At 45.5% G+C, this 25,301-nt stretch overlaps 1 protein-coding gene across 3 annotated transcripts in view; it reads left to right on the top strand.

Moving 5' to 3' along the window:
* Window positions 1-25,301, top strand: part of SEC23B (SEC23 homolog B, COPII coat complex component) — a 39,859-nt gene that overhangs the window by 2,302 nt on the left and 12,256 nt on the right. For 2 of the 3 annotated variants that reach the window (XM_019927539.3, XM_019927540.3), the window contains exons 2-16: window positions 420-643; window positions 2,035-2,092; window positions 4,787-4,873; window positions 6,233-6,469; window positions 6,593-6,678; window positions 7,813-7,957; window positions 8,371-8,529; window positions 8,889-9,004; window positions 11,033-11,156; window positions 12,154-12,234; window positions 16,846-16,935; window positions 17,659-17,765; window positions 18,948-19,101; window positions 21,967-22,044; window positions 24,702-24,863. In XM_019927539.3, coding sequence (XP_019783098.2) covers window positions 423-643; window positions 2,035-2,092; window positions 4,787-4,873; window positions 6,233-6,469; window positions 6,593-6,678; window positions 7,813-7,957; window positions 8,371-8,529; window positions 8,889-9,004; window positions 11,033-11,156; window positions 12,154-12,234; window positions 16,846-16,935; window positions 17,659-17,765; window positions 18,948-19,101; window positions 21,967-22,044; window positions 24,702-24,863 — 1,905 coding nt within the window. In that variant the 5' untranslated portion in view covers window positions 420-422. Of the gene's footprint in view, window positions 1-419; window positions 644-689; window positions 1,018-2,034; window positions 2,093-4,786; window positions 4,874-6,232; window positions 6,470-6,592; window positions 6,679-7,812; window positions 7,958-8,370; window positions 8,530-8,888; window positions 9,005-11,032; window positions 11,157-12,153; window positions 12,235-16,845; window positions 16,936-17,658; window positions 17,766-18,947; window positions 19,102-21,966; window positions 22,045-24,701; window positions 24,864-25,301 lie in introns of those variants that run through there. The other variant, XM_019927541.3, reaches the window with a different exon arrangement.

A 25,301-nucleotide genomic window follows, 5' to 3' on the forward strand; every position in this document is an offset into this window, starting at 1 on the left:
GGAGGAAAGGGAGTCTGGGAGGAAGGTAGTTGGATGCTGAAACAGGGTTTGAGACTTAACCCTTGAGCACGGGGCTGAAATTGGCTTGGCTGAGATGATCTGTGATCTAAGAGGAGATTTAAATTACTATTATTCACCTACATGCAGCTTAGGGATGACCAAATGATGGTAAACCTTCCGCCCCTTTTATTTTTTTAAGGGCTAGAAAGGAGGGTTGAGAAAGGAATGGGAGAGGTAGCTGTGAAGTTAATTGGCTCTTGGGGGGTCAGAGAGAAGTGAGATGTTGTTATCCTCCAGTGACAGGTTCTTCCAGACTAAGTGTTTAAGAAACGTGGCGTTAGGTGGTCATCTTTTTTTGAAGTTCAGTTGAGAATTTCACATACGATTAAACTTTATCTTTAGTGTTTTTTTTTTTTTAGACAATGGCAACATACCTGGAATTCATTCAGCAGAATGAAGAACGCGATGGCGTGCGTTTTAGTTGGAATGTGTGGCCTTCCAGCCGTCTCGAGGCTACAAGAATGGTTGTTCCCCTGGCTTGTATCCTTACTCCTTTGAAAGAACGTCCAGACCTGCCCCCTGTACAGTATGAACCAGTGCTTTGCAGCAGGCCAACTTGCAAAGCCATTCTCAATCCACTTTGGTATGAATTCTTTTAACAACTAGCAAAAATGATGAATACAGTAAATTATGACTTTCCCGTGATTCTCCTAAAAGTGACTCAGTTGGGCAAGATGTCAAATTTGAGATGAGTAGTAAATGGTGAGAGTCTTAGGTGATGAATGCTTGTGGAAGTCTCCCTGGCCTGATATTCCACATAGAATTAGAATTTATGGGAACGAGGTGGAGGTAGAGGGAAAGGATTTGTAATTTTTTGTTTTTCTGATTTTCAGTTTGCTTTTGCCTTAACTATTGATTTTATTGGTGCCTTTCAAAGCATTTTCCAAAAAATATCCAAAAGCTTTAGAGAGTTTTGTTGTACCTACCTGGTATGGTGATGCTGTATGGCAGGAAGAGGTAATAGGCAGAAGAAATTTGAACTCTTGATGATTTTATTGTTAAGAGGAATTTTTTAATTTTTTGCGGTATGCAGGCCTCTCACTGTTGTGGCCTCTCCTGTGGCGGAGCACAGGCTCCGGACGCGCAGGCTCAGCGGCCATGGCTCACGGGCCCAGCCGCTCCGCGGCATGTGGGATTCTCCCGGACCGGGGTACGAACCCATGTCCCCTGCATCGGCAGGCGGACTCTGAACCACTGCGCCACCAGGGAAGCCCTAAGTGTAACTTTTTTGTGCCTGAAATGGTGACCTTTGATAGCTCTCTTAAATGTAGGCACTCTTTGAAAGAATTTTTAAGCAAGTGAAGAGTGTCATAAATACTCTTTAAAAGATAAAATTTTTATATGAGGGAACATTTTTTACTTCATTCTCCTTGCTCTTACTTGGTGTACCCATGTATAAGATGCTGCTGCTCTTTTAAAATAATAGCTGATCGTTAATTTTCTAAATGTAGAAAGCGGGGGAAAGCAACTATAAAGCATTATCTTGAACCAGTTCTAGGAAGTGTATCAACCCAGAAGCACTCTGCTCAACTTCTTCAAGTGAACTAAGTGTGGTTAAAGTCTGAGTTGTTTTTCCTGTGTGTTAAATGTCCTTTTAGTATTAAAATTTCATAGTTTCATGTATTTGAACAATAAAGACATTAGAAAAATCATAAAGAGTATGTTTAGATAACAGGGCAAAAGGAAATAACCTATAATTTTTATAACTCATGAATTTCTAAATATTATCTAGGAAATCGGAAAAGAGCAAAAAGGATTTAGTAGTTGTTCATTGTTGCTGCTTGAAGGAGCCTTTCGGTGCACTCAGCAGCCAGAACTCTAGCTGCAGAGAATGTGTTGCATACCTTCCTCCATTGAGGCACCCACACCTGAACACACATCCGTGCGATTTACTGAACAAGAACTTTACACTTAAATGCTTTCTACCTTAAAAATGAAAACGGTATCTGGTTGTAATATTTATTTTTCTCACAGTCAGGTTGATTATCGAGCAAAGCTTTGGGCTTGTAATTTCTGTTTCCAAAGAAATCAGGTATGTGAACTGTAATTATTTTACAAGTATTTCCTGTGTTTCACTTTAGTTGTCCTACTCTGAAAAAAATTAAGTGAGGTTGAATTTGTGTCTGCTCTGGCACAGGGCACCTGTCAAGGTGATATTTCTTAAGCCTAATATTGAATGTTGAACATATGTGATTTTTGTTTTGAATGGTCATTCAGTTTCATTATATGAGTCTTTGTCTTTGCTGTGGATGGGACATAGATTTCCTTTTTTTTTTTTTAAATAGGTTTTCTGTAAGTACTGAGTATGTTACCCTAGAAAACAGATAAGGTGTTTATATTACATTTGATTTCAGTTTATTCTAATTGGATAGTGTACGTTACTGGATTTTCATTTTCGATCTTCCTAACTTTCAGGATCAAGTTGATCTTGTTTTGATTTAAACATTTTTAACTACCAAACTAGGAGCTCACAAATGATGAGAGAGACTTTTCTTTGAAATGAACTGTGCCTATGGAGGAAATGTTCAAAAAGTGGATTATGGTGGTTATTGCACAATTCTGTGCATTTACTAAAACTCATTCAATTGTACATTTAACATGGGTGAATTTTATGGTATATAAACTATACCTCAATAAAGCTGTTAGAAAATAATTATGCCCAACATAATATATAGTACTCTAGCATATCTTAAGATATTAATAACATCCACTTGTTTATTCTTATATTTGATCATAATTAACAGCCTCATTCTCAGATAGCACACACCGAGTCCAGTGGTGAAGAGACCAGTGTGCAGTTGATGACTTTTAAGTGTAGTCTTGGGAATTAGAAGCAGATACCGTACAAGATTTGTCTCCCTGGGCGATTCAGAGTAATTGCAGATCTTAAAAACATTCCTACACCCTATTATATTCAGAATTGATGTCTGTTTAATGTAATTTATTGTTAAAATTATAAGGCATCTAAAGACAATGTCAACAGAGTAAAAGTCCAACCCATAGGATGGGTGAAAATATTTGCAAATCATGTGTCTAATAAGGGATTAATATTCAGAATATATAGAGAACTCCTAATACTCAACAGCAACAGGAAAGCCCAACTCAGAAATGGACAAAGGACTTGAATAGATATTTCTCCAAAGACGATAGACAGATGGCCACTAAGCACATAAAAAGATACTCATCGTCACTAATTATTAGTGATGTTTACCAAATGGTCCAGCATTCCCACTTCTGGATATATACCCAAAAGAACTGAAAGTGGGGTCTTGAAGAGATACTTAAACACTCATGTTCCTAGCAGTATTATTCATTAGTGATGTTAACCAAATAGTCCAGCATTCCCACTTCTGGATATATACCCAAAGGAACTGAAAGCAGGGTCTTGAAGAGATACTTACACACTCATGTTCATAGCAGTATTATTCACAATAGCTAAAACATAGCAACTGATCTGAGTGTCTGCTGACGGGTGAATGGATAAGCAAATGTGGTCTGTATGTTCAGTGCAATATTAATAGCCTTAAAATGCAAGGTGTTCTGACTTATGCTACGTGATCGAACCTTAATGATATTACTGAGTGAAATAAGCCAGTCACAAAAGACAAATACTGTATGATCCCCCTTGTATGAGGTACTTGGAGCGGTCAAATTCATAGAAAGAGAAGGTAGAGAGGTGGTTGCCAGGGGCTGGGTGGGGGTGATGGGGAGTTACTGTTTAACAGGTTCAGAGTTTCAGTTTTGCAAGATGAAAAAAGTTCTGGAGATGGATGGTGGAAATGGGTGCACAACATTATGAGTGTATTTAAGACCACTGAACTGTACACTGAAAAAAGATTAAGATGGTAAAATTTACCACGATTTTTAAAGTTTGGGGGAAAAAGATCAATGTGCAAGCTACAAATTTAAAATGTTTGTAGAGAAAAAACAAAACACCTATGACATTATGTTAAGCACCAAAAAGCAGGTTGCAAAATTGTGTGTATAAGGTGACCTCAGCTGTGCTTAAGGTAGAAAAAGTGTGGAAGGAAATACACCGAGATGTTGACAGTAGCTGCCTCCGGGTGATAGGAGCATGGGGGGTTTGTATCTTTTATCTTATATTTTTCTTGTACTTGCCAGTTTTTCTACAATTAACATGTATTACTTTATTGATAACAACTAGAGTAGTAAACCCAAATAAAAGCTTTAGTCTTCCATGTAGATGATTGATGAGACAGCTAAAATTTCAGCCCTTAATTTACAGGGCAACAATTTGGAAATTATTTTTAATAGTGTGTGTTTTAATGATTTAGAAGTTACAAGATAACCTAAAACTGCATTAAGGAAAAGTTCCAGTGTGATATAGATATAGAACAGGGTTATGGATTTTAAATTCTGATTAAAAAATGATTGATTGATTGATTGATTGATGCCCCAGGTCTTAGTTGCAGAATGCAGGATCTTTAGTTGCGGCATGAGAACTTTTAGTTGCGGCATGCGTGCAGAATCTTGTTCCCCGATCAGGGATTGAACCTGGGCCCCCTGCATTGGGAGCACACAGTCTTACCCACTGGACCACCAGGGAAGTCTCTTAAATTCTGATTTTTGTATTGTAGTAACATGTTCTACATTTTGTGCTTTCAGAATTAATATGTGGTCATTAACTATTTTTATAAATGGAAAATAAAAGGCATAATGTATCTTTCAGCCCTCATGAAGCATTGCTTTGTTTTCTTCTCTTCAGTTTCCTCCGGCTTATGCAGGCATATCTGAGGTGAATCAGCCTGCTGAATTGATGCCCCAGTTTTCTACAGTTGAGTACGTGATACAGGTAATTGTTTGCTGCGCATTTAAGGAGCAGTGTTAAATTGAGCTTCTTTTGAAATACTTTGTCTTCTGTGTCTCTTGCTTGTCTGGACGATTTAAAGCTGTGAGGCCCACAGGATCCTGAACATTAGGTCATGGTACGTGTGCACGTGATGGCATCGTTTTCCCGTCTCCATAGAAGGCTACCAAAAAGGTAGCACTGATTCAGTTCAAAACCTGCCCTCCACAGCCTTGTCCGTCTCAGTTGATGGTACCCCATCTTCTAGTTGTTCAGCTTAGAAATCTTAGATTCATCCTTGATGTCTCTCTTTTTCTCACATCCCATATCTAATCTGTTAGGAAATCCCTTGCAGTTGATATTTACAGTTGATCCAGAATCCAGCCACTTCTTTCTCCCCACAGCTCCTGTCCTGGGCCAGCCCCCGCCTCTCACTTGAATTATTGGGGCAGTCTCTTAGCTCTTCGCCCTGACTTTACCCTTGCCCACTTATATTTTATTCTTCACCCAGCAGCCAGGGTAACCCTTTAAAAACATCACATTAGGTCTGTGTTCAGAAACCTCCAGTGGCGAAAATGGCTCCCTTTTCACCTGGAGTAATAGTCTTCAGAGTTTTGTGTGAGCTGGCCGTCTTACCCCTCTGACCTCAGCTTCTTTTAGGGTCCTCGTTCAGCCAAATGGGCCTCCTTGACTTTGCTCAAGCGTGCTGGGAACAGACGTGCCTCTGGGCCTTTGCTCTGGCTTTTCCTCGGGCTAGAGCTTTCTTCCCTGTATCTGTATTGCTCCCTCCTTCTTCTCCAGGTTTTTGCTCAAATGTTACTTTCTTAATAAGGCTGCCCTGACCTCCCATTTAATGGTGGAGCCTCCCTGCCCCCCACCCCCCACCCCCCCATGCCCGGCCTTCACAATCCCTCCCCCTTTCTCTGTTCCGGAAAGTTAGCTCCTGAGGCAGGCAGGGATCTCTGGCCTTTTGGTTCGCTGATGTATTGCAGGACCTGGAACAATGCCTGGCGTTCAAAAATGTGGAATAAATTGTTGGATATAAAGTAGTCTTTACGTCTAGTTTGTTTTGATAAAACTTGTCGTTTAATGAAGTAAGTAGAGGTTTGTTTCGATGTTCTTATCCCTGACAGTCAGTATAAATAAAGACTTGTTACTTACATAACTTGTTTTGCTTTTTTTTTGGCTGAGCCATGTGGCTTGGAGGATCTTAGATCTCCAACCAGGGATTGAACCTGGGCCCCGATAGTGAAAGCGTGGAGTCCGAACCAGTGGCTCGCCAGGGAACTCCCTTGTTTTGCTTTAAAAAGAGCTGGTTATGTCTATTTGTATACTGATCATTGTGCTGTTTTTCTTTGCATAAAGCGAGGTGCTCAGTCCCCTCTGATCTTTCTCTACGTGGTGGACACATGCCTGGAAGAAGACGACCTCCAGGCACTCAAGGAATCCCTGCAGATGTCCCTGAGTCTCCTTCCTCCAGATGCGCTGGTGGGCTTGATCACGTTTGGGAGGATGGTGCAGGTCCATGAACTCAGCTGTGAGGGGATTTCCAAGAGTTATGTCTTCCGGGGGACGAAGGATTTAACTGCAAAGCAGATACAGGTTAGTGCCTTGCTTGTCCCCAAGCAGGACCAGGGATGTTTCTTAAAAATTCCTTAGGAAAAAGGGAAAAAAATGTCATTCACTTGTAGTGTTAAGGGAAATGAGTCTTTCTGGTTTGTGTAGGACATGCTGGGCCTGACCAAGCCTGCCGTGCCCGTGCACCCAGCGCGCCCAGCACAGCCACAGGAGCACCCTTCCATTTCCAGCAGGTGAGCTTGGATGTGCACATGCACAGCGGCGGCTGTGGGCGGGAGGGAGGGACAGCAGGAGAGCTTTTGTTTTTTATTTTTAAAGGGGAAAAAAAGACTCAGGCTAACCAATATTTAATGTTTAATAACAAACATGACAAGTCAGTGTATATTTAAAATTTATAACTAAGTTAATATATAAATATATATATACACACACATATACATGTGGGGCAGATTTGCTCAAAATATTTTTCCTGGTTAGACTTGTATCATCACAGAGATTTTGAGACCACTGTACGCAGTCATTCCCCTCTTATTAGATACATGGCTCTTGTCCTTTTTGATTCTTAAGTAAAGCTGGGGAAACTGAAAAGGCTTCTGTTGGGTGTCCTCTAACAAGCCTGAGATTGGCCCGCTGTGCTCCTAGGGCTGCCCAAGGCTGGGTTAGCAGTTGGCAAACATGATAAGATGCTTTGCTGACATGCCTGGCACAGCCTCTTCTCTAAGAAACTGGTGTTCCTCCCTGTATGACTCCCAAGGTTCAAGAGAAACGCAAATGGAGTCTTCAGAACGATGAAGATTGTCCACGTCCATGAACCTTACATGGACTGAGTTCATGTTAGCATGTCTTTAGGGTTTTTTGCTGCTTAAAATTTAATTAAACTGATTTGCTCCTATTTGAAATTGATTTTTTTTCCATGCTACATATGCAGATTGCTATATACTAGGCTTTAAATGACATTCTTGAATAAAATTGCTTTGAGTTTTTTGTGTTTGTAGTTAGACTTTTTTTTTTTTTTTTTTTTGCTGTACATGGGCCTCTTAGTGTCGTGGCCTCTCCCGTTGCGGAGCACAGGTTCCAGACGCGCAGGCTCAGCAGCCATGGCTCACGGGCCCAGCTGCTCCGCGGCATGTGGGATCCTCCCGGACCGGGGCATGAACCCGTGTCCCCTGCATCGGCAGGCGGACTCTTAACCACTGCGCCACCAGGGAAGCCCTGTAGTTAGAGACAACTTTGAAGGAAAAAAAAAAAACTGCACGTTTTTTGTACTCTGATACTTATTTTGAAGAGCAGTAACTATGTGTCATGCAGGCTGAAGACCAGAGTACTTTATTAAATCAGGCTTGATGTGTCCATTCAATATCATGCAGATTTCTGCAGCCCATTCACAAGATCGACATGAACCTCACTGATCTTCTTGGGGAGCTGCAGAGGGACCCATGGCCCGTACCTCAGGGGAAGAGACCGTTGCGATCCACTGGTGTTGCTTTGTCCATTGCTGTTGGCTTGTTGGAGGTAACTCAGAATTTACTGGGACCTATCGGACCACACAAGCTTTCTCACAGAAGGTGTGTTTGTTGGCCTTGTCTGAAAAATCAGCTGTGACCGCAGTCAGCTGGCAGTGTTATCAGAACGTGGTTCAGTGATTATTATTATCCACACTGAAGGAGCCCTTGGTGTTTTGAAAATACAAAAAGTTTTCATGAGAAACACAAGGCCATTAGGGCACCAGGATCACAGGAAATAAAAGTGCGCCAGACCCTCAGGTTGGAAGAGAGAAGCTGCTTCTCGGCAGCGTCATCTGCGTTTTGCTGCAGTATCATCAGTAGTCACGACAGCTGAGGACAACTCACATTTGGAGCATTTCTGTGAGAAACATGCTTGGGGTGGGCTGTATGTTCCTAAAATGCTGCCACTTACTGCTTTAGGGCACTTTTCCAAACACGGGAGCCAGGATTATGCTGTTTATTGGGGGTCCCCCTACCCAAGGACCTGGCATGGTGGTTGGAGATGAACTAAAGGTTCCTATTCGTTCCTGGCACGATATTGAGAAAGATAACGCCCGCTTCATGAAAAAGGCAACCAAGGTAGGTGCTCCTGGCTCAAGGCTGTAAGTGTGGTCACCCAGGTGGGGTTTGGGTTGCCCTGGAGTGACAGCTGCTCTGCTGAGGCCATGCTTTGTGGTCAGTGAGTACCTCTTGCTGAGATGACCTTCCAGATCTCGGCTGATGTTAAGTATCTGTCCCAGTTCTGAGACCTTGATTAGAGTGGGTGGCCCTAAAACTGCTAAAAGTGTTTTGAGACTGAAAACTGCAGTTTATTTTATTTGGATGTTATGAGAGAAACTGTCTCCACATTCCTCTCTTTGATCACATCCCTTTGGTGTGGTAAGGCACGCCTAGTGAGTGATGTTGCTGTTCCATAAAGGTAATTTTTCTCTTTGCAGCACTATGAGATGCTTGCTAACCGAGCTGCTGCAAACGGTCACTGCGTTGATATTTACGCTTGTGCCCTTGATCAGACTGGACTTCTGGAGATGAAGTGCTGCACAAACCTTACTGGGTATGTGGACAGTGAACCCCTGGGAAAAGTGAGAGTACTTATTCTGTGGAATGAGACTTGAGTGATGGAACCGTGGGAATGGCCAAGGCTGGCTCAGATGAGCGTTCAGGTGGCTCTGGGCTGCAGTTTCGGTGCCTGGGGAGGGTTTGTGGGCCTCTTGGAGGAAGAAGCTGTGATCAGAAGGAGGTCAGGGTTCACTGTGAACTTGTCATGTCAGAGTAACTTAATTTCTTAGAGTTGTTGCAGACACCAAGGCAGGAAAGCAAGCATGGAGTATGTGGCCTTCAGCACTTCCTTGTGAGAAGGGGGGAAATAGGCTGAATGCTAGAGCAATTAGGAGCCCCCTCACCTGGCTTAGTAACGGCACCTCATGACAGCCGGTACTCGCTCAGCCTGGAGGGTGCGGTGCAGGGCGGGCTGGGAGCCCAAGTCTTCAAAGCGGGATGGTGCCCAGCCAACTGCCTTTGGGGCCCATGGGCACGCTCGAGCCTCACCCCAGACCTCCTGAATCAGAGGCTGAGGATGCAGCCTGGTGGTGGGTTTTAACAAGCTCTCCGGGGATTCTGGTGAGAACCACCTATGGCACCACTAGGCTGAAGGTGCTGCAGCATCAGAATCACCCGGGAACATTCAAAACTACTTTTGGTCTGGGTCTTGTTCCTAAAGTCGGATTTAATTAGCATGGTGCCTGGCCTGGGCATCAGCATATTTAAAGTTCCCGAGCATTTCTGACGTGGAACAGAGTTTGAGAAGCACTGGTGCGGCCCGTGTGTGCTCCAGGCATGCCTGAACACAGACAACGTCTGGAGAACCTGCATTTGTGTGCAAGTCCCCTCGCGTCTTGTTCACACGCAGCTGGAAAAGCAGTGGCAGAGAGCTGTGGGTGGGCCTGGTGTTCTGCATTTATAAGGAGCTCCCAGGTGGTGCTGCGGGTCCTCACTGAGTAAAGGGGACGGGGTAGAACCCTCGTCATCTGCAGCTGTCCTGGGGACCAGCAGGCGCATGAGGTGATAGAGGACCAGTGATGCTGGCCTGGCTGTGCCGCTGAGTTCACTTAATACGCTGGACTCCCCCCAGTGCCCTGCGGGAGTTCTTGTCGTGAAACATCACAGGAAAACTTCCATGTGTTTGTGAACACCCCCGAGCTTCTTATACACCAGAGTTCACGTGTATGTGTCTCTCTTCTGGAGAGGGACCAGCACTTCCCTCACACTTTCAGTGAGGCCTTTGACCCCTGAGTGACAGTATTTAGGGCACATCACCTGTTGCACAACTACAGTATCGGGGAAATGTGTGAACAGTGACACTGAAAAAAAAAAGACTTAGAGGTTTCAGTTGATGGCTTGAAGTGAGCCAACCATTTGTGATGACTTCCAGCAAAGGCGAGGTGACCCTCGGCTGTGTTATGGGGTCCATTATCTTCAAGGAAGATCACAGTCTTTGTTTCCTTGGGACTAGTCACACCTTATCCAGATTATATCATCATTTATTTTTTTAAATTTTTAATTTTTGAAACAGTTAACAGATTCACAAGAAATTGCAAAAATAGTACAGTGAAGTCTGTCCATACTTTTCATCTAGCATCTCCCAGTGGTAGCATCTTACATAAATATAGCACCATGTCAGAACCAGGAAACTGACTTGGTATAGCACAGTTAACTATTGATACATCACGGACCGTACTTGGCTCTCACCAGTCTGTACATGCACTCATTTTTAAAAATCTGTGTGCACGTCTAGTTCTTTGAAATTGTTATCCTCTCTATAGGTTTGTATCACCACCACAGTGATCAAGATACAGCACTGTTCTAAAGAATTCTATGTTTAATGTTTTAAAAATAGTGTCTTTCTTGAGTACAAATTGAACTGGCTGTTTTCCATTATTAGTAAGTGATCAGTAGCACCTCTGTGGACATGCTTGCTTTTTTCTTCTTCTCTAAAATAATTGTTCATAAATACCCAGGAAGCATCTGAATGGCTTTGAGTCATCCTAAAGGTTCACTTTCTTTTTCCTTTTTTCTTTCCTAGAGGCCACATGGTGATGGGAGATTCTTTCAACACTTCTCTCTTCAAGCAGACATTCCAAAGAATTTTTAGTAAAGATTTTAATGGCAATTTCCGAATGGCATTTGGTGCTACATTGGAAGTAAAGGTAGAATAGATTTCTAAAACCTTAATGAAAGAATAGTGTTCTTACTTACTTAGTAGTCATAGTTGGGGGAGCCTCACCCTCAGGACACGGGCATCTAAAGATAAGTTAAAAAGTTCCTAGCAAAATAATCCCAACAAAGTATATTCATTCTGTCCCTTTCCTTCTCAAGAATGACCTGCATATTTATCAGTGTTTTAAACCATGAGATGTCTGCTCTCCCTGCAGGGAGAGCAGGCCTTACAAAGGTGGTGGGCTAAGTGCCCACCCAGCCACCGGTTTGTGTTTAACGTCTGCCTGCAGACTAGCCAGGGCGCTCTAAAATGGGGCAGCATTGTGAGTTTGGCTTTTGTTTTTCCACGTAGGGACTGATCGCTCTATACGCTTGATTCTGAGTCATTGAGAAAACATTCAAAGGGGCCGTTAGAAAATATGATGGCAAATATTACTTTGCAAATTGGCAATAATCATTAAATCATCTAGGTTAAACTTTAAACAACATTGTCAAATGTTGGAGGTTTTTTTAAAAAGATGGAGAAGGATGGACTTTGCTGAAATGAATTCAGATTTAAAAGTCTGAGTATGTTGGCCTCGTCATTGTATTGGAGTTCATAAATTAAGTATTTTTAAAGCAACACAAAACAGCATATTCCCTGATTGACATTTGTAACTAGTTACAACAGGTTTGTGGCACAGGAGGAGAATGTCGTATTGGTAGAATTGCTGTCTTCCATGTGCACGATAATTTCAGAGTTGAGAAGGCAGAACATGCTGCTGCATCTTTGGAACAAAGATAACTCTATTTCTAAAGGAGGGTTTTATTAAAGTTTTAGTCAGTTCACAGCAGCCCTGGAGAAGCATATACAAGCTTTTGCATGCTAGAATCCCTGTAGGATTTTCCCTTGGTGGAATAATAACCCTGCCGTTTTAGTTGTGTCCTTTGTGAGGGGGTGGTTCTTGGTGATTGTTAACTGTCTGCTCTTATCTAATTCTGCCTCAGACCTCGCGGGAACTGAAGGTTGCCGGAGCCATAGGCCCTTGTGTGTCTCTGAACGTGAAAGGACCGTGTGTGTCAGAAAACGTAAGGAAAACTCCTCCATCACCCTCACCTCCTTTGCCTGGGAATTGACCCCTTAGACGTGTCGGGGCTGGATGACCTTGCATTGTGTCACCTGTTGGCTTGTGTCTGTGGTGAGGAGAGAGGGGTAACTCACTGACGCCCATAGCCCTGAGGGGTAGTGTCATTTCTGTCTTTCCATCCATTGGTCTGAACGGTCAGAGAGGAGAAAGCTGAGGCTCAGAGAGGTTAAGTATCTTGCTTAGGGTCAGAGATGACAGCGGGGGAGCTAGGTAGGGACCATGTTCCCCACCCAACTACCCTTTCTTGGGTGGCCGTGCCAGAGAGCTACCAGGCGTTGCATTCTGTGCAGCACAGTCCTGCAGGGACAGACCCGTGTGCTTATTGCCCTTGTAAGGGCTCCCTCTGTCTCGCTTCGCAGAGACCGTTTTGAGCTGGTTGGGCAGTGGGTGACACTGTGGCGCATGTAGACAGCAGTGTTCCTTGAGTGACAGATTTGAGTACATGGAACGAAGTTCAGCTCTCACTAGGTGGGGAGATGGCCTTGCTGGTGGCCCACTTCCTCTGATGACACTTGAGCTGCCAAGTGTACACTTTTGGTCCAGTGAGGCCTGTCCAGGGTGGGTCTGGGCTGGGTTGTCACAGTCACGTCCTTCCCTCACCGTCCTCTTCAACGTGAGGCTGGGTGGGAGAGTCGGTTGTGGGCTCAGGATGCAGGTGTAGCCCTGACGAGGTGCTTCATGGCTCCTGGATCCAGCATCTCTGTCTGGGAAATGAAGGCAGTAATGGGACCTACTGTACAGCACTGTTGGGAGGACTCCACGAGCAGCCCAGGTGAGGCACTTAGAACAGTACCCAGGACGCCCACACTGGGTTTCACCTTTCCCATTGAAGTTTTGTCCTCATCAGCAATGAACACTCGTTAGTGACTACTTAGGGTAAGTTTTTATTGAAGTTACCAGAGGCAGGCGGTTTGAGAGGATATTCCTGTAACCCTCCGGGTGAGGCAGGTTGTTGCCCAGGCCCCTGTGGCGAGTCCCTCGTTACCCCCATGTACCCAGGGACATGTACTCTTGTTTCTCGGCAGGGCTTTGGGAGGCTGCCCTGTTCCAGCATATTCTCCACAGACTTAATATCTGCCTAAGAAGGTATTATAACTTAGTACAGCTGTTCCAGGATCCAGTAGGTTTCAGCTGTGAAATTTTTGGATGGGGGGTGGAGGAGGCAAAGGGGAGGAAAGTACAGTTTTCAGACACACAGGGAAGTTTTGAGAAGAGCGTAATGAGTCTGTATCCCCACCACATAGAGTCGGTAATTGTTGACATTTTGTCATAATTCCTCTGTCCTCGTTTTGGCCACATTTGTATTATCTACCTGATTTCATCTGTTTGCCATATTCTTTTATCATATCAATATTTTGCCTTTGAAAGCAAGTTGCAGACGTCTTGACACTGAGTCTGTCACTGTTGCGGTGTGCATCTTCTGAAGACAAGGGTCTTCTACGTTATTCTCAAACCTTAGAAAACAATGATTTCCTAATATCATCTAACATATAGTCATATTCTTTCCCTAATTTCTCTCCAGATGTCGTTTGCAGCTGTTTTTCCTCTCTAACCACTATTGTATTTGATAATACATATCCTTAGTCTTTTAAAATGTAGGATGGTCTTCCTGTCATTTTATTTAGGCTTATTTGCTTGTTTTGTTTTGTTTGATGATGTTGGTCTATTGAAGAGACAGTGCCAAGTGCCAGGAGTCTTCTGTAATTGAGTGTCTCCGTATGTTTGTTTCCTCGTCTGACTTGTTTTCTGTCCTCGCTGTATTTGCTGTGAAGTGGAGGTTAGATGAATGATTAGATTCGGGTTAAACCTTTCTGTCCCCCATGCTTCCTGAGTGATCTGTGTACCTCATGCTGAGTTGTGGTGAGGTGATGACTGTCCTTCAATTACAGGGGCCCGTTTCCTTTTTGCCATTAGCAGGAGATCTGTTGAACAAGATTGTAGCACAACATGAGTATCTTGTTTGCCCGTAGCCTTTCACCTTCTGGTTTTAGGTTATCCATTGATTATCCTGAATCAGTGTATTTGAATCACAATAAACTGGTGATTTCCTAATTCCATATTTACAGTTCTTTTGATCAAGGCAGGGTAGATGCTTACATAAGGAATTTGTGTATTAGTGAGAGAATACAATGCTTGTGGGACTCTGGAGGGTTTGTGGCCACGCTTGAGGGTTGGTGCTATAGGGGAGGGAAATTTTTCTTTTTCCTCTACCCATCTTAGTTTCATTGGCTGGGACCCTGCAAATTAGACTGACGAAACACAGCCTAACAGGAGAAAAACAAGCAAGTTTATTAACGTGTGCATCACACACATAACACAGCACGTACATACTCAGTGATGAGTCACTCAGAGGGAGTTAGACCTTGGGATTAGTTGGCATCTTAACAATAAATGTTCTTTTACAATAAATGTGTAGATAAGTGACAAGAAAAAGGAAAGGGACCTTGATCTTCTAGGGGTGGCAAATTGTGGAAGAGTAGACAGATGGGGGAGACGGATGGGAAAGGAAGGTTGTTTTACCAAGAGTTGTTACATATATTCTTCTGGTGCTGCCTCTGGACTGATAAGCATCTAGCGTTGTCTTTGATGGTTAAGAAGCTCCTGACTTCCTGGTAGGAGGAGGATAGAGAGTTTTCTTACGTCTGCCTTTTTCTTTTTTTTTTTTTTTTTTTTTACGGTATGCAGGCCTCTCACTGTTGTGGCCTCTCCCGTTGCGGAGCACAGGCTCCGGACGCGCAGGCTCAGCGGCCATGGCTCACGGGCCCAGCTGCTCCGTGGCATGTGGGATCTTCCCGGACCAGGGCATGAACCCGTGTCCCCTGCATCGGCAGACGGACTCCCAACCACTGCGCCACCAGGGAAGCCCCTTATGTCTTCTTTTTAATAATTACCTACAGCTTAAAATAATCTTTATGCCAGCCTGGCATATTTTGGGTGACATGCTCTGAATCCCCTTGATTTGAAATTTTAACAGGTTTCATATTAAAAATGGAGTCAAAAGGTGTGGAGAGAGATTTGAGAGAAGGGATTAGCAAGGCAAGAAAGGGGGGCAGACAGGCTCCTTTTACTTCCTTGCCATTGTCTGTGGGTGCAGCCTTCGACTGTCCAGCAGATGTTATGTGCCTCTTTTAGAAAAGGCCCTGAAAGGGAAGGTGAACACCTAGGAATCCATTCGTCTCACGATCTTGCTTGGGAAAGACTTGTGAAACGTCGGGTGTCCTCCCCAGCCTGCACTGTAGAGCTGTGACTCTTCCCTTTCTCCTCTGACCATCACCTTCCTGAGATTGCTGGTTCTGTGGCCAGGGACATGGGCTCCTGGCATGGCTTTGTAGAGAGACCAGACTGGTTGTCAGCTGTACTCAGCTGACACTGTACAGTTTGGGTGGATTCAGAGTAACAGAAGAGGTATGTATCGTGACTCTGATGCATAATTGTGTTACTTTCTAAGGATGGTATCCCATATTATAATGAGGTGTTAAAATGTATAGTATTTGCTGTCTCTAGAATGATCAAATGTATGTTTCAGAGTCTAGTGATCTTCTTGGTTAATGGTTCTAGGTATTTGACACCTGCAGACTTTTCTTCTAGATGTCATGCTTAAAACAGTGATACCCTTCATGTTTTAGTGAACTTTTTTTTTTTTGGCGGTACGCGGGCCTCTCACTGTTGTGGCCTCTCCTGTGGCGGAGCACAGGCTCCGGACACGCAGGCTCAGCGGCCATGGCTCACGGGCCCAGCCGCTCCGCGGCATGTGGGATCTTCCCGGACCGGGGCACGAACCCGTGTCCCCTGCATCAACAGGCGGACTCTCAACCACTGCACCACCAGGGAAGCCCAAGTGAACTTATTTATTGCTGGGAGTCATTCAACTAGTCAACACAAAGCAGCCTTCACATGATTAAAATCTCAGTTGTCTTACCAAGAATTTATATGTAGCTTTTGCATAAAGGAATTGGGTTAAAAATTAATATTTAACAGCTAAAGTTCTGTAATTATTTCTTGTTCTAATAATGGTGGAAGAAGTACATAAATCTTTCAAGCTAAGCAGGTAATTCTTTTTCTTTTCAAGTATTTACTTCATCCCCATCCCTGACCTGATTCTCTCAGTTGACATCAGTGTTATGTCTTGTGTGTGTGTGTGTGTGTGTGTGTGTGTGTGTGTGTAGATAAAGCTCAACGACGTAATGAAAACTGACCAGAGTGCCCGTATAAAAAGCCTAACTGTAAAGTACTGTAATAAACGGTAAACTTTATTCTGGTCTGGAATTGTACTTTTTTCAGTGAAATTTAAAAAAAAATTTTTTTTTTCTTTTTTTGGCCGCACTGCGTGGCATGCGGGATCTTAGTTCCCCGACCAGGGATGGGACCCGCGCCCCCTGCAGTGAAAGTGCAGAGTCCTACCCACAGGAACACCAGGGAAGTCCCGAAATTTAAATTTTCATTTGGAATCTAAGGGACCTGCCCTTCTCAGAGTCAGTGCCTTTCATCAGCAGGTAATCACAGGAGCATCTTTTTTGTTTCATTTCTTTTTAATCCCTCTTCTCTCCCCTAGGAGCTTGGTGTTGGTGGCACGAGTCAGTGGAAAATCTGTGGCCTGGATCCCACGTCTACGCTCGGCATCTACTTTGAAGTAGTCAATCAGGTGGGCTGCATTTTTTCATGAATAGTTGCGTCTCAATGTTGTGTTTTCTGATTTGTTACAGACTGGTGGCCTCCGGTTTCTTTCTCCACAAAGTGATGCTACTTTGGGCTTGTGTTTAGCCTGATCTTAGTCTGACATCATCTTTTTTATTCCTTCCAGGGTATGGTCAGAGTCAGACAGCAAACTGCTTTTGTCAGTTTGTTGTTGAACTGATAAGGTCATCAGAAGAGGAATGGCTTTTGCCAGCCATCATAATATTGGTGAATTTTTGAGTGTGTCAGTTTTTCCCCAGTATTTTATTTTTTAAAATTCAAATGTATAGAATGATAAGTAGGATTTGTACAGTGAATACCCAAGTATCAACCACTCAGGTTCTCTAACTAACATTTTGCTCTGTTTGATTTGTTACACATCTAGCCATTCCCCAATTCATTGTGTTTGGATGCATTTCGAAGCAAATTGCAGTCACCAGTGTCTTTCATCCCTAAACCCTTCAACGTGTATATCAACTCACGTTCAGTATTTATTTCCATATGGTTCTCTTTTTTGAGGTAAAAGTTGCAAACAGTGAAATGCCCCGAATTTAAGTGGACCATTCAGAACGCATCAAGAATCTTGCGGTCACCGCCATGTCAGTTGTCTTAGGACGAGTGCACAGGCTCTGTGACCGCTTGTGTGGGGTCATGTGGTGACAGTAATGGGTGCTGGCCTCTCATCCTGCAGCACAACGCCCCGATCCCGCAGGGGGGCCGCGGCGCCATCCAGTTCGTCACGCACTATCAGCACTCCAGCACCCAGCGGCGCATCCGCGTGACTACCATCGCCCGCAAGTGAGTGGCCCCGGCTTCCTCTCCGCTGAACCTCTGGCTTTTTGCTATGGAGAGAGAGTCTAACATCTAGTAGTTTATCTCTGTGATTCCGCTGAGTGAATGGTTCTCACCAGCCCTCACTGGCTCATTTGATCAGAGCAGGACGAGGAGGAGGCACTGCCGGCTTAGAAGACTCTCCTTTCAGTAGGAATAAGTTCATTAAAAGTCATTTTTCATTATTTATGAAATAAGTGACCTATAAATATACCCTCCTTATAAAAGATTCAGGCAGCACATAAGTATGTAAAGAATGGGTTTCTCCCACTCTCCCCAGAGGTAAAATGCTATCACTGTACTGACATGTGACATGTAACTTCACAATCCCATTTCTATGCAGTTATAGACCACGTGTGTATATTATATACATGATGGCTTATGTGAAGATATTCATAAGATTTTCGCAAGAATGTGTCAAGGACACCTTCCATGTCAGTGCATAAAAGCCTCTAGCTCATTCATTTTATTTTATTTTATTTTATTTTGAAAAAAAAGTTTTTTGGAAGTATAGTTGATTTACAATATTATATTAGTTTTAGGTGTATCATACAGTGGTTTGAAACTTTTATAGTTTATACTCCATTTAAAGTTATTACAAAATGTTGGGTATATTCTCTATGCTGTACAGTATATTCTTTTAACTTATTTATTTTATACGTAGTAGTTTTTACCTCTTATGCCCCTCTCCCCTTCCCTCTCCCCACTGGTAACCACTAATTTGTCCTCTATATTTGTGAGTCTGTTTCTGTTTTGTTATATTCATTTGTTTCATTTTTTAGATTCCACATATAAGTGATAACACAGAGTATTTAGTACTTGTCTTTCTCTGTCTGACTTATTTCACTAAGCATAATATTCTCCATGTCCATTCATGTTGTTGCAAACGGCAGAATTGCATTCTTTTTCATGGCTGAGTAATATTCCATTGTGTGTGTGTGTGTGTGTGTGTGTGTGTGTGTGTGTGTGTGTGTGTGTGTGTGTGTAAAAATACAGGAACAGATTATGTGCGCGCGCACGCACGCACACACACACACACACACACACACACACACCCCTTTGTCATGTATCCATGTCTGTGTCTTATTGGAGAGCTGGCTCTCAGGCCTCTCCCGCATGCAAGCACAGCACTCACTCTGGAATGGTCAGTTGGGCAGATGCACAGAGTCAGCTCAAACACATCGAAGCAGCATTTGACCAGGAGGCTGCAGCGGTCCTGATGGCGCGGCTGGGAGTGTTCCGAGCGGAGTCGGAGGAGGGGCCGGATGTGCTCCGGTGGCTGGACCGACAGCTCATCCGACTGGTAAGCTGGGGACAGTGGCACTACGTTCAATCTTGGTCTCTGGTCTACTTTTGAGAAAACTGTTGTTTAAACCTATTATTTTATACAGCCAGTAAATAAGAATTTTATCAGTGGCTTACCTCATGCCAAACACCAGGCGTTCTGAGAATGATGTAAAAGAAGTGTTAAATATGCATCTCCCCCAAGGGCTCATGTCACAGTTGGGAAGAAACACCACACACAGGCCCTTTAGGTAATGGTACAAATCTGAGTGCGTTGTGGGTTGACTTAGATGAGTCCCTGTGTATCCTGTGGTTCTCTGTTTTCCCTCTAGATCTTGGAGGGTTTGGGGGGAAGTAGGGGTCCATGGCCCAGTGAGTGTGAGGAGATGCCTGATGTGTCATTCTGGGTCTAATCAGGAGAGAGAAGCCACGCGGTAGTTTAAACGGGGGGAGTGTTATATAAAGAATTAGTGTCACAACAGGGGATTAGAATAATGAGGGATTGGCTAGTAAGAGGTAAAGAGAAGTCTGAAGGATACAGGATAGTATATCCGAGAGGTGCTACTTCCAGGCTGAGGTAGAACACCCCAGCAAGACCCGCATCCTCCCAGGGCTGATGGAGCCCCACGTGGGGCAGGGCCATGGCTCGTTGGGTCTCTTAGAGCAGAGACGTTGCCGTGATGCCTGCTGGAGGAACTTAGTAGAAATTCACCCTCTGTGGCACCGAGAAAACCGTTCACCAGGAGGCGTCTCAGCAGGGGCGCATAGGGCTGGGGGGCTGCAGGTGCCAGTGCTGCGTGAAGACGCTGCAACCATCCGCTGACCAAGCCTAACGTAGTGCCCTGGCAGGGGAAAAATATTTAAGGGCCCCAGATCTATCTCACAGCCGGCGAAAAGGGTAAGTTTGGAGACACGAAGCAATAAATCAATAATTGAGATACCTTATGATCTTACAGTTTGTAAATTCACAGCACGTGTTAGTGATCAAAGGTCCTGAAGAGCACAGTAACAAAACTTATTTAACTTTGTTTAGCCCTATGTGTGCCCTTGCTGTCCCACAGAATCATTTTTTCAGGGAATGTCAGCATTGCAAACGTAATTTGAAATTGAGCAGAGAGTCCAAGTGGTTGGCGAAGGCTTCTGGTGGGAAGTGAGCCTTGAGTCAAGTCTTTTTAAAGAGAGTAGAAGGCAAGGCTTGCCAAGTGGAGGACCCAGCACCCACAAGCCTGTGGGGTGTAGCTGGGCATTCAGTTCATGCTGGGGACCCTGGAGAGGCCGCTGTCACGGGTGACCAGCGACTACGGTGGGGGAGCAGCAGTGAAGGTGCAGGTCGCTTGAGCAGTGCCTTGACTGTAAAGTGAAGTCTCTGCCTGGGTGTTAGAGGGGAAGGGTTAAGTGTGGTTCTTAGGCGGGGGCGTGAGAGCAGCATGACACTGTGTTCACACTGCATTCACCGTCCCTGTATAAGGTAAATCGGAGGGCGAAAGGGCTGCTGTTACGGAGGCCAGCGGAGGATTTCGCCGGCTCCAGGGAGCTGAGACCAAGGTGGCGGTGGTACAGTTGGAGGGGAGAGAAGCTTTGGAATCAGGCTGTATGCCGAGAGAAGAATTGACCAAACTTGGTCGAACTATACGTGGAATCAAAAATGAAAAACATTGGGCTTCCCTGGTGGCGCAGTGGTTGAGAGTCCGCCTGCCGATGCAGGGGACACGGGTTCGTGCCCCGGTCCGGGGAGATCCCACATGCCGCGGAGCGGCTGGGCCCGTGAGCCATGGCCGCTGAGCCTGCGCGTCCGGAGCCTGTGTTCTGCAACGGGAGAGGCCACAACAGTGAGAGAGACCCGCGTACCGGAAAAAAAAAAAAAAAAAGAAAAAAAGAAAAACATCAACGCTAACTCAAGTTTTAAGTGTGGGCAACTGCAAGAATGATGGAGCAGTGGGAAACAGGAAAGGAGAGCAGCTGTGAGGGGGGAGGGAGGGGAATCCCCTTTTCTAATGTACTAGTTTAATTTATTTTGAATGTGAACTTGCATGTCCAAGGAAAGCCACCCTGTAGTTAGGATAGGTCCTGACAGGAGCTCGGGTCGGAGGTCAGCACTGCATGTGGGGGAGGGATTTGGGTGACTGTGGCCTGGCCGTCATGTCGTGTGTAGCCAAGGCAAGGAGGATGGGAGCAGAGGGCCAGGAACTGACCTCAGAGGAACCCACTGTCGTCAGGAGGAGGTAGGGAGACGGGCTGTCGGATGAGGCAAAGAAAATCAGTCGGAGAGGTGACAGGATGTAGGAAGGCACTGCTGCAGCGGCTGAAGGAGGGGTCAGGAGGTTCGGGGAGTCACATGGCTCATGGTGGCAGGGAGTTGAGGAAGGTGAGGTCTGTGCAAGGATGCGGTCGGAAGAGGGTCACTGCCAGAGATGAGCTCTCTTTAGATGGTGGGCATCTGCCTCCCTGGTGAAATGAAGTATGACATGAAGAGGAAATAAAGGCAGGAAGAGAAAATGTTCAGAGATTTGCCTGTGAGAGGAGGAAGAAAATGGAGTTGTAGAATAATAGAACATTAGGCCTGTCTGTAACTGCTAGGATGTCAGAGTCCTGGAGGATTTTCTTATGGAAGAGGCGCCTGAGAAGGCTTCTCTAGCCCCTCGCTGTTGGAGCAGCTTCAGCCGGCATCGCCTGGAAGCTGCTTAGAACGTGGGGCCTTCAGCACCTCTGCCCCCAGATCTGCATTTAACATCCCCTGGGTGTTGGGGGGGGCTGGGCTGGAACTCGGGCAGGCAGGGGCGGAGCTGAGAGTGGGGCATGGCCCTCCTACTCCAGGGAGTTCTCAGGTGACACTCACTTAGGTTTTTTGTGTGTGTGTGTTTTTTTTTCTATTTCCTCTCAATAGTGTCAGAAGTTTGGACAATATACCAAAGAAGACCCCGCATCTTTTAGGTTATCAGATTCCTTCTCTCTATATCCTCAGGTAAGTAATACATGTTTTTTAAAATAACTAAAGAAGAAAGTGATAGAAATAAAACTCGCTGCTCTCAGGGTCAAGTCAGGACTCTGTGTGTTTTGAGACTCCATTTGGAGGTGATGAGGTCGTTCAGTTCAAGGCCAGACAGTGCCTGAGCCCCATGGAAGACGCAGGTGACACGCAGAGAGCAGGTGCACAGACTTTGGGGAGAAGGCAAAACAGGATTGTTGCTTTGAGGCCACAACACGACCTCTGATTTGTAGAAGTTCTGGGTGGACGGTCACCCGTGAACATGAACGCAGCAAAATGAGACCGCAGTTACCATGGTAGACGTTGTTGACGTGTCTGTAGTGGCTGTGCTGCGTCGTGACTGTGAAGACCCGTGCATGACGGGGACCAGGTGTGTGGAACCGTTCAGAGCCGGGAGGGGGTGGTGGAGTGAGGCACCACAGCCGGGGGTCTGGGTGCTGCCTTTTCTGAGCCTCTACCCTCGTCTGTAAGTGTGGCAGCTGGGGCTCAGCTCCGCTTCAGGGGTGAGGCTGGCTGACCCCGGGTCCGCCGCGGGCCAGGCACCCGTTTGGCTTGGCGGCCAGGAGCCAGCTCCACAGCTGGGCCCGGGGTGTGCGGGTCGGGGCCCTCACAGATGCAGCTTCCCCAGAACTGGAGGCAGACTCAACCTTTTTCCCCTCCTCCCTCAAGGATGCCTTAATGAGGAATAAGTAGGAAGAAGCAAACTCTCAATCTTAAGTGAACTTGTTAGGACTTTGGTACTCCATCAGGTATTACCTTTTTGAATACTCGATTTGGCAAGTGGACGCAGGCCTCAGTCATGAACTTGTACAGCTTGGACTCAGGGCTAAGGGAGGGGGGCTTCAGAGGTCTCCTCACTGGACGCTCAGCCCAGAGTAGGGCTCTGCAGTCCCCGCCGTGTGCCTGTCTGTCCTGTGCCCGAGCAGTTGAGGCTGGACAGTGCTGTGGAAAGAGGCCGGGCCCGGCCAGGGTCAGGGCTGAACCGGGTTCCATTGCTGGCTGTGTTGCTGCCGGTCTTGGATGAGGTCCCGAACCTCTTCAGAAGGATGGAGTTGGTCTGGGAAGTGGCATGCAGTCTTTCTAAAGCCGGGGAATCTTTTCTTCAAGAGGAGCCTCTCAACAGCCAGCACAGAGAGCAGACAGACGTGGTGACCTGCACCCCTGGGCCGCGAGGATCCGCTAAGGCTCGGAGGGCAGTTTGAAAACCACCAAATTTAGATGATTTCTTAGATTCTTTCTGTTGAAGCGTCTAGCATAGAGGTCCAGAGCCAGGCAGCCTGGAGCAGAGGCCGGCCCTACCGCTCAGTGGCGAGGGGTGTTGGGCAAGTTGCCAGCCCCTCGGTCTCCTTGCCTGTGAACTAGGGGTGGTAAGAGAGCTTTCCTCGTGGCTTGTCAGGGGGACTCGATCATTCTTGTCCAGCGCTCTGTGCCCTGTACGTAGGATGTGCCGAGTATCAGCCTGGGTCATAATTTAGGAACTACAATTCATTATATTTAAAAGCTTCTCAGGAAGCTTTGTTTGTTTTATTTTTGTCTGCGTTGGGTCTTCAGAGCTGTACACGGGCTTTCTCTAGTTGCGGCGAGCGGGGGTTACTCTTCGTTGCGGTGCGCGGGCTTCTCATTACAGTGGCTTCTCTTGTTGTGGAACACAGGCTCTAGGCGCGCGGGCTCAGTAGTTGTGGAGCACGGGCTTAGTTGCTCTGCAGCATGTGGGATCTTCTGGACCAGGGATCAACCTGTGTCCCCTGCATTGGCAGGCGGATTCTTAACCACTGTGCCACCAGGGAAGTCCCTCTCAGGAAGCTTTGTACTTCTCAAGGCAGGTCATTTTCATCTTCTGGCAGCTTTTTAGCGTGAGCTAACAGCTGCTCTCCCCCCCTGCTCCTTGGGGGCTGGAAGGAATGCATCTCTGTCTGCAGTGGTGACTCCTGGCCTTTTCTCCCTTGAGCTCCTCACTCCCAGCGCTCTGCCTCTGTCTCAGCACTCTGCCCTCTCCTGTGCTGTCACTGTGCCTGGCGTCCCTCCGCTGCCTCTGACTTCTTCTCGCACGTCTTTTAGGCCCCAGGGGCTTTGGGGACGCTCCTGCTGCACCTCCACCCCCACCCCATCATGCCAGGACTTTCCTGCGCTGGGGCCCTGAATGCGCCTTTTCCGCACTGGACTGTGACCTCTTCAGAGCAGAAACTCTGCTCTGCGACCTGGCCCGGTGACTCCAGAAAGCAGTGCTTTGCCTTGCCTCTTTCATGTAGAAGCTTTGACATGCCCAGAGGGCCTCCTCTTTTTCTAAAAATTATGTTTATTTCTAATTGTAGTGAAAACCCGATAACATAAAATTGACCACCTTAACCGTTTAAGTGTGCAGTGTGGTGTAGTGTTACGTATGTCTGATTGTTGAGCAGGGAATCTCGAGAACTTTCTCATCTCATGAAACTGAACTCTGTACCATTAAACAGCAGCTCTCCCCTCCCTCCTCCCTGGCCCCCGGGGCTGCCATTCCACTCTGGTTGATTGAACCCAGAGGCCTTGTTCCTAAGGGCTGGGTTCTCCTGTTTCCAGGGCGGGGGCAGGTCTGCTCTCTGGGTGTCTAGGAAGGTGACAGCTGTGTGCATTTGTCTTTTTCTCTGTAAATGCAGTTCATGTTCCATCTGAGGAGGTCTCCGTTTCTTCAAGTCTTCAACAACAGCCCTGATGAGTCGTCGTATTATCGACACCACTTTGCCCGACAGGACCTAACCCAGTCCCTCATCATGATCCAGCCCATCCTCTACTCCTATTCCTTCCACGGGCCGCCAGAGGTAAGGGCCGCTGTGAGTGCTTCTCCCACAGTTGGAATCACCTAATACAGACTTTTTTCTAGCACGTTTACTCTTAGAGCCAAACTGTAAAAAAGAAAACTTTGAGTCTTTATAGTAATTTAACATTATTTCTGAGTATTAAAAAAATGTGCATAGGAAAAAGTCATAGGACGTGTATAATTAGAAAACAATTTAAATGTTCAATAGCAGGAAAATTAAGTAATCTAAGAAATATTCACAAAGTTTGTGTAACATAATAAAATAAATCCTTATGCTGAATAAAAAAGTAGAAACTTTTCTAAATTATGACTTTTTTAAAGCCTGTAAGAATTAAAAACTATAAGGAAATAAAGCAAAATTTCAATATTTATTGTTCTTGAGTAGAAATTTTCAAATTTTGCTTAATGAATGTAAGTTTAAGTTACTTTTCTTATTGAA

Source organism: Tursiops truncatus, chromosome 15 (assembly GCF_011762595.2).
Source record: "Tursiops truncatus isolate mTurTru1 chromosome 15, mTurTru1.mat.Y, whole genome shotgun sequence".
Classification (NCBI taxonomy): domain Eukaryota; kingdom Metazoa; phylum Chordata; class Mammalia; order Artiodactyla; family Delphinidae; genus Tursiops; species Tursiops truncatus.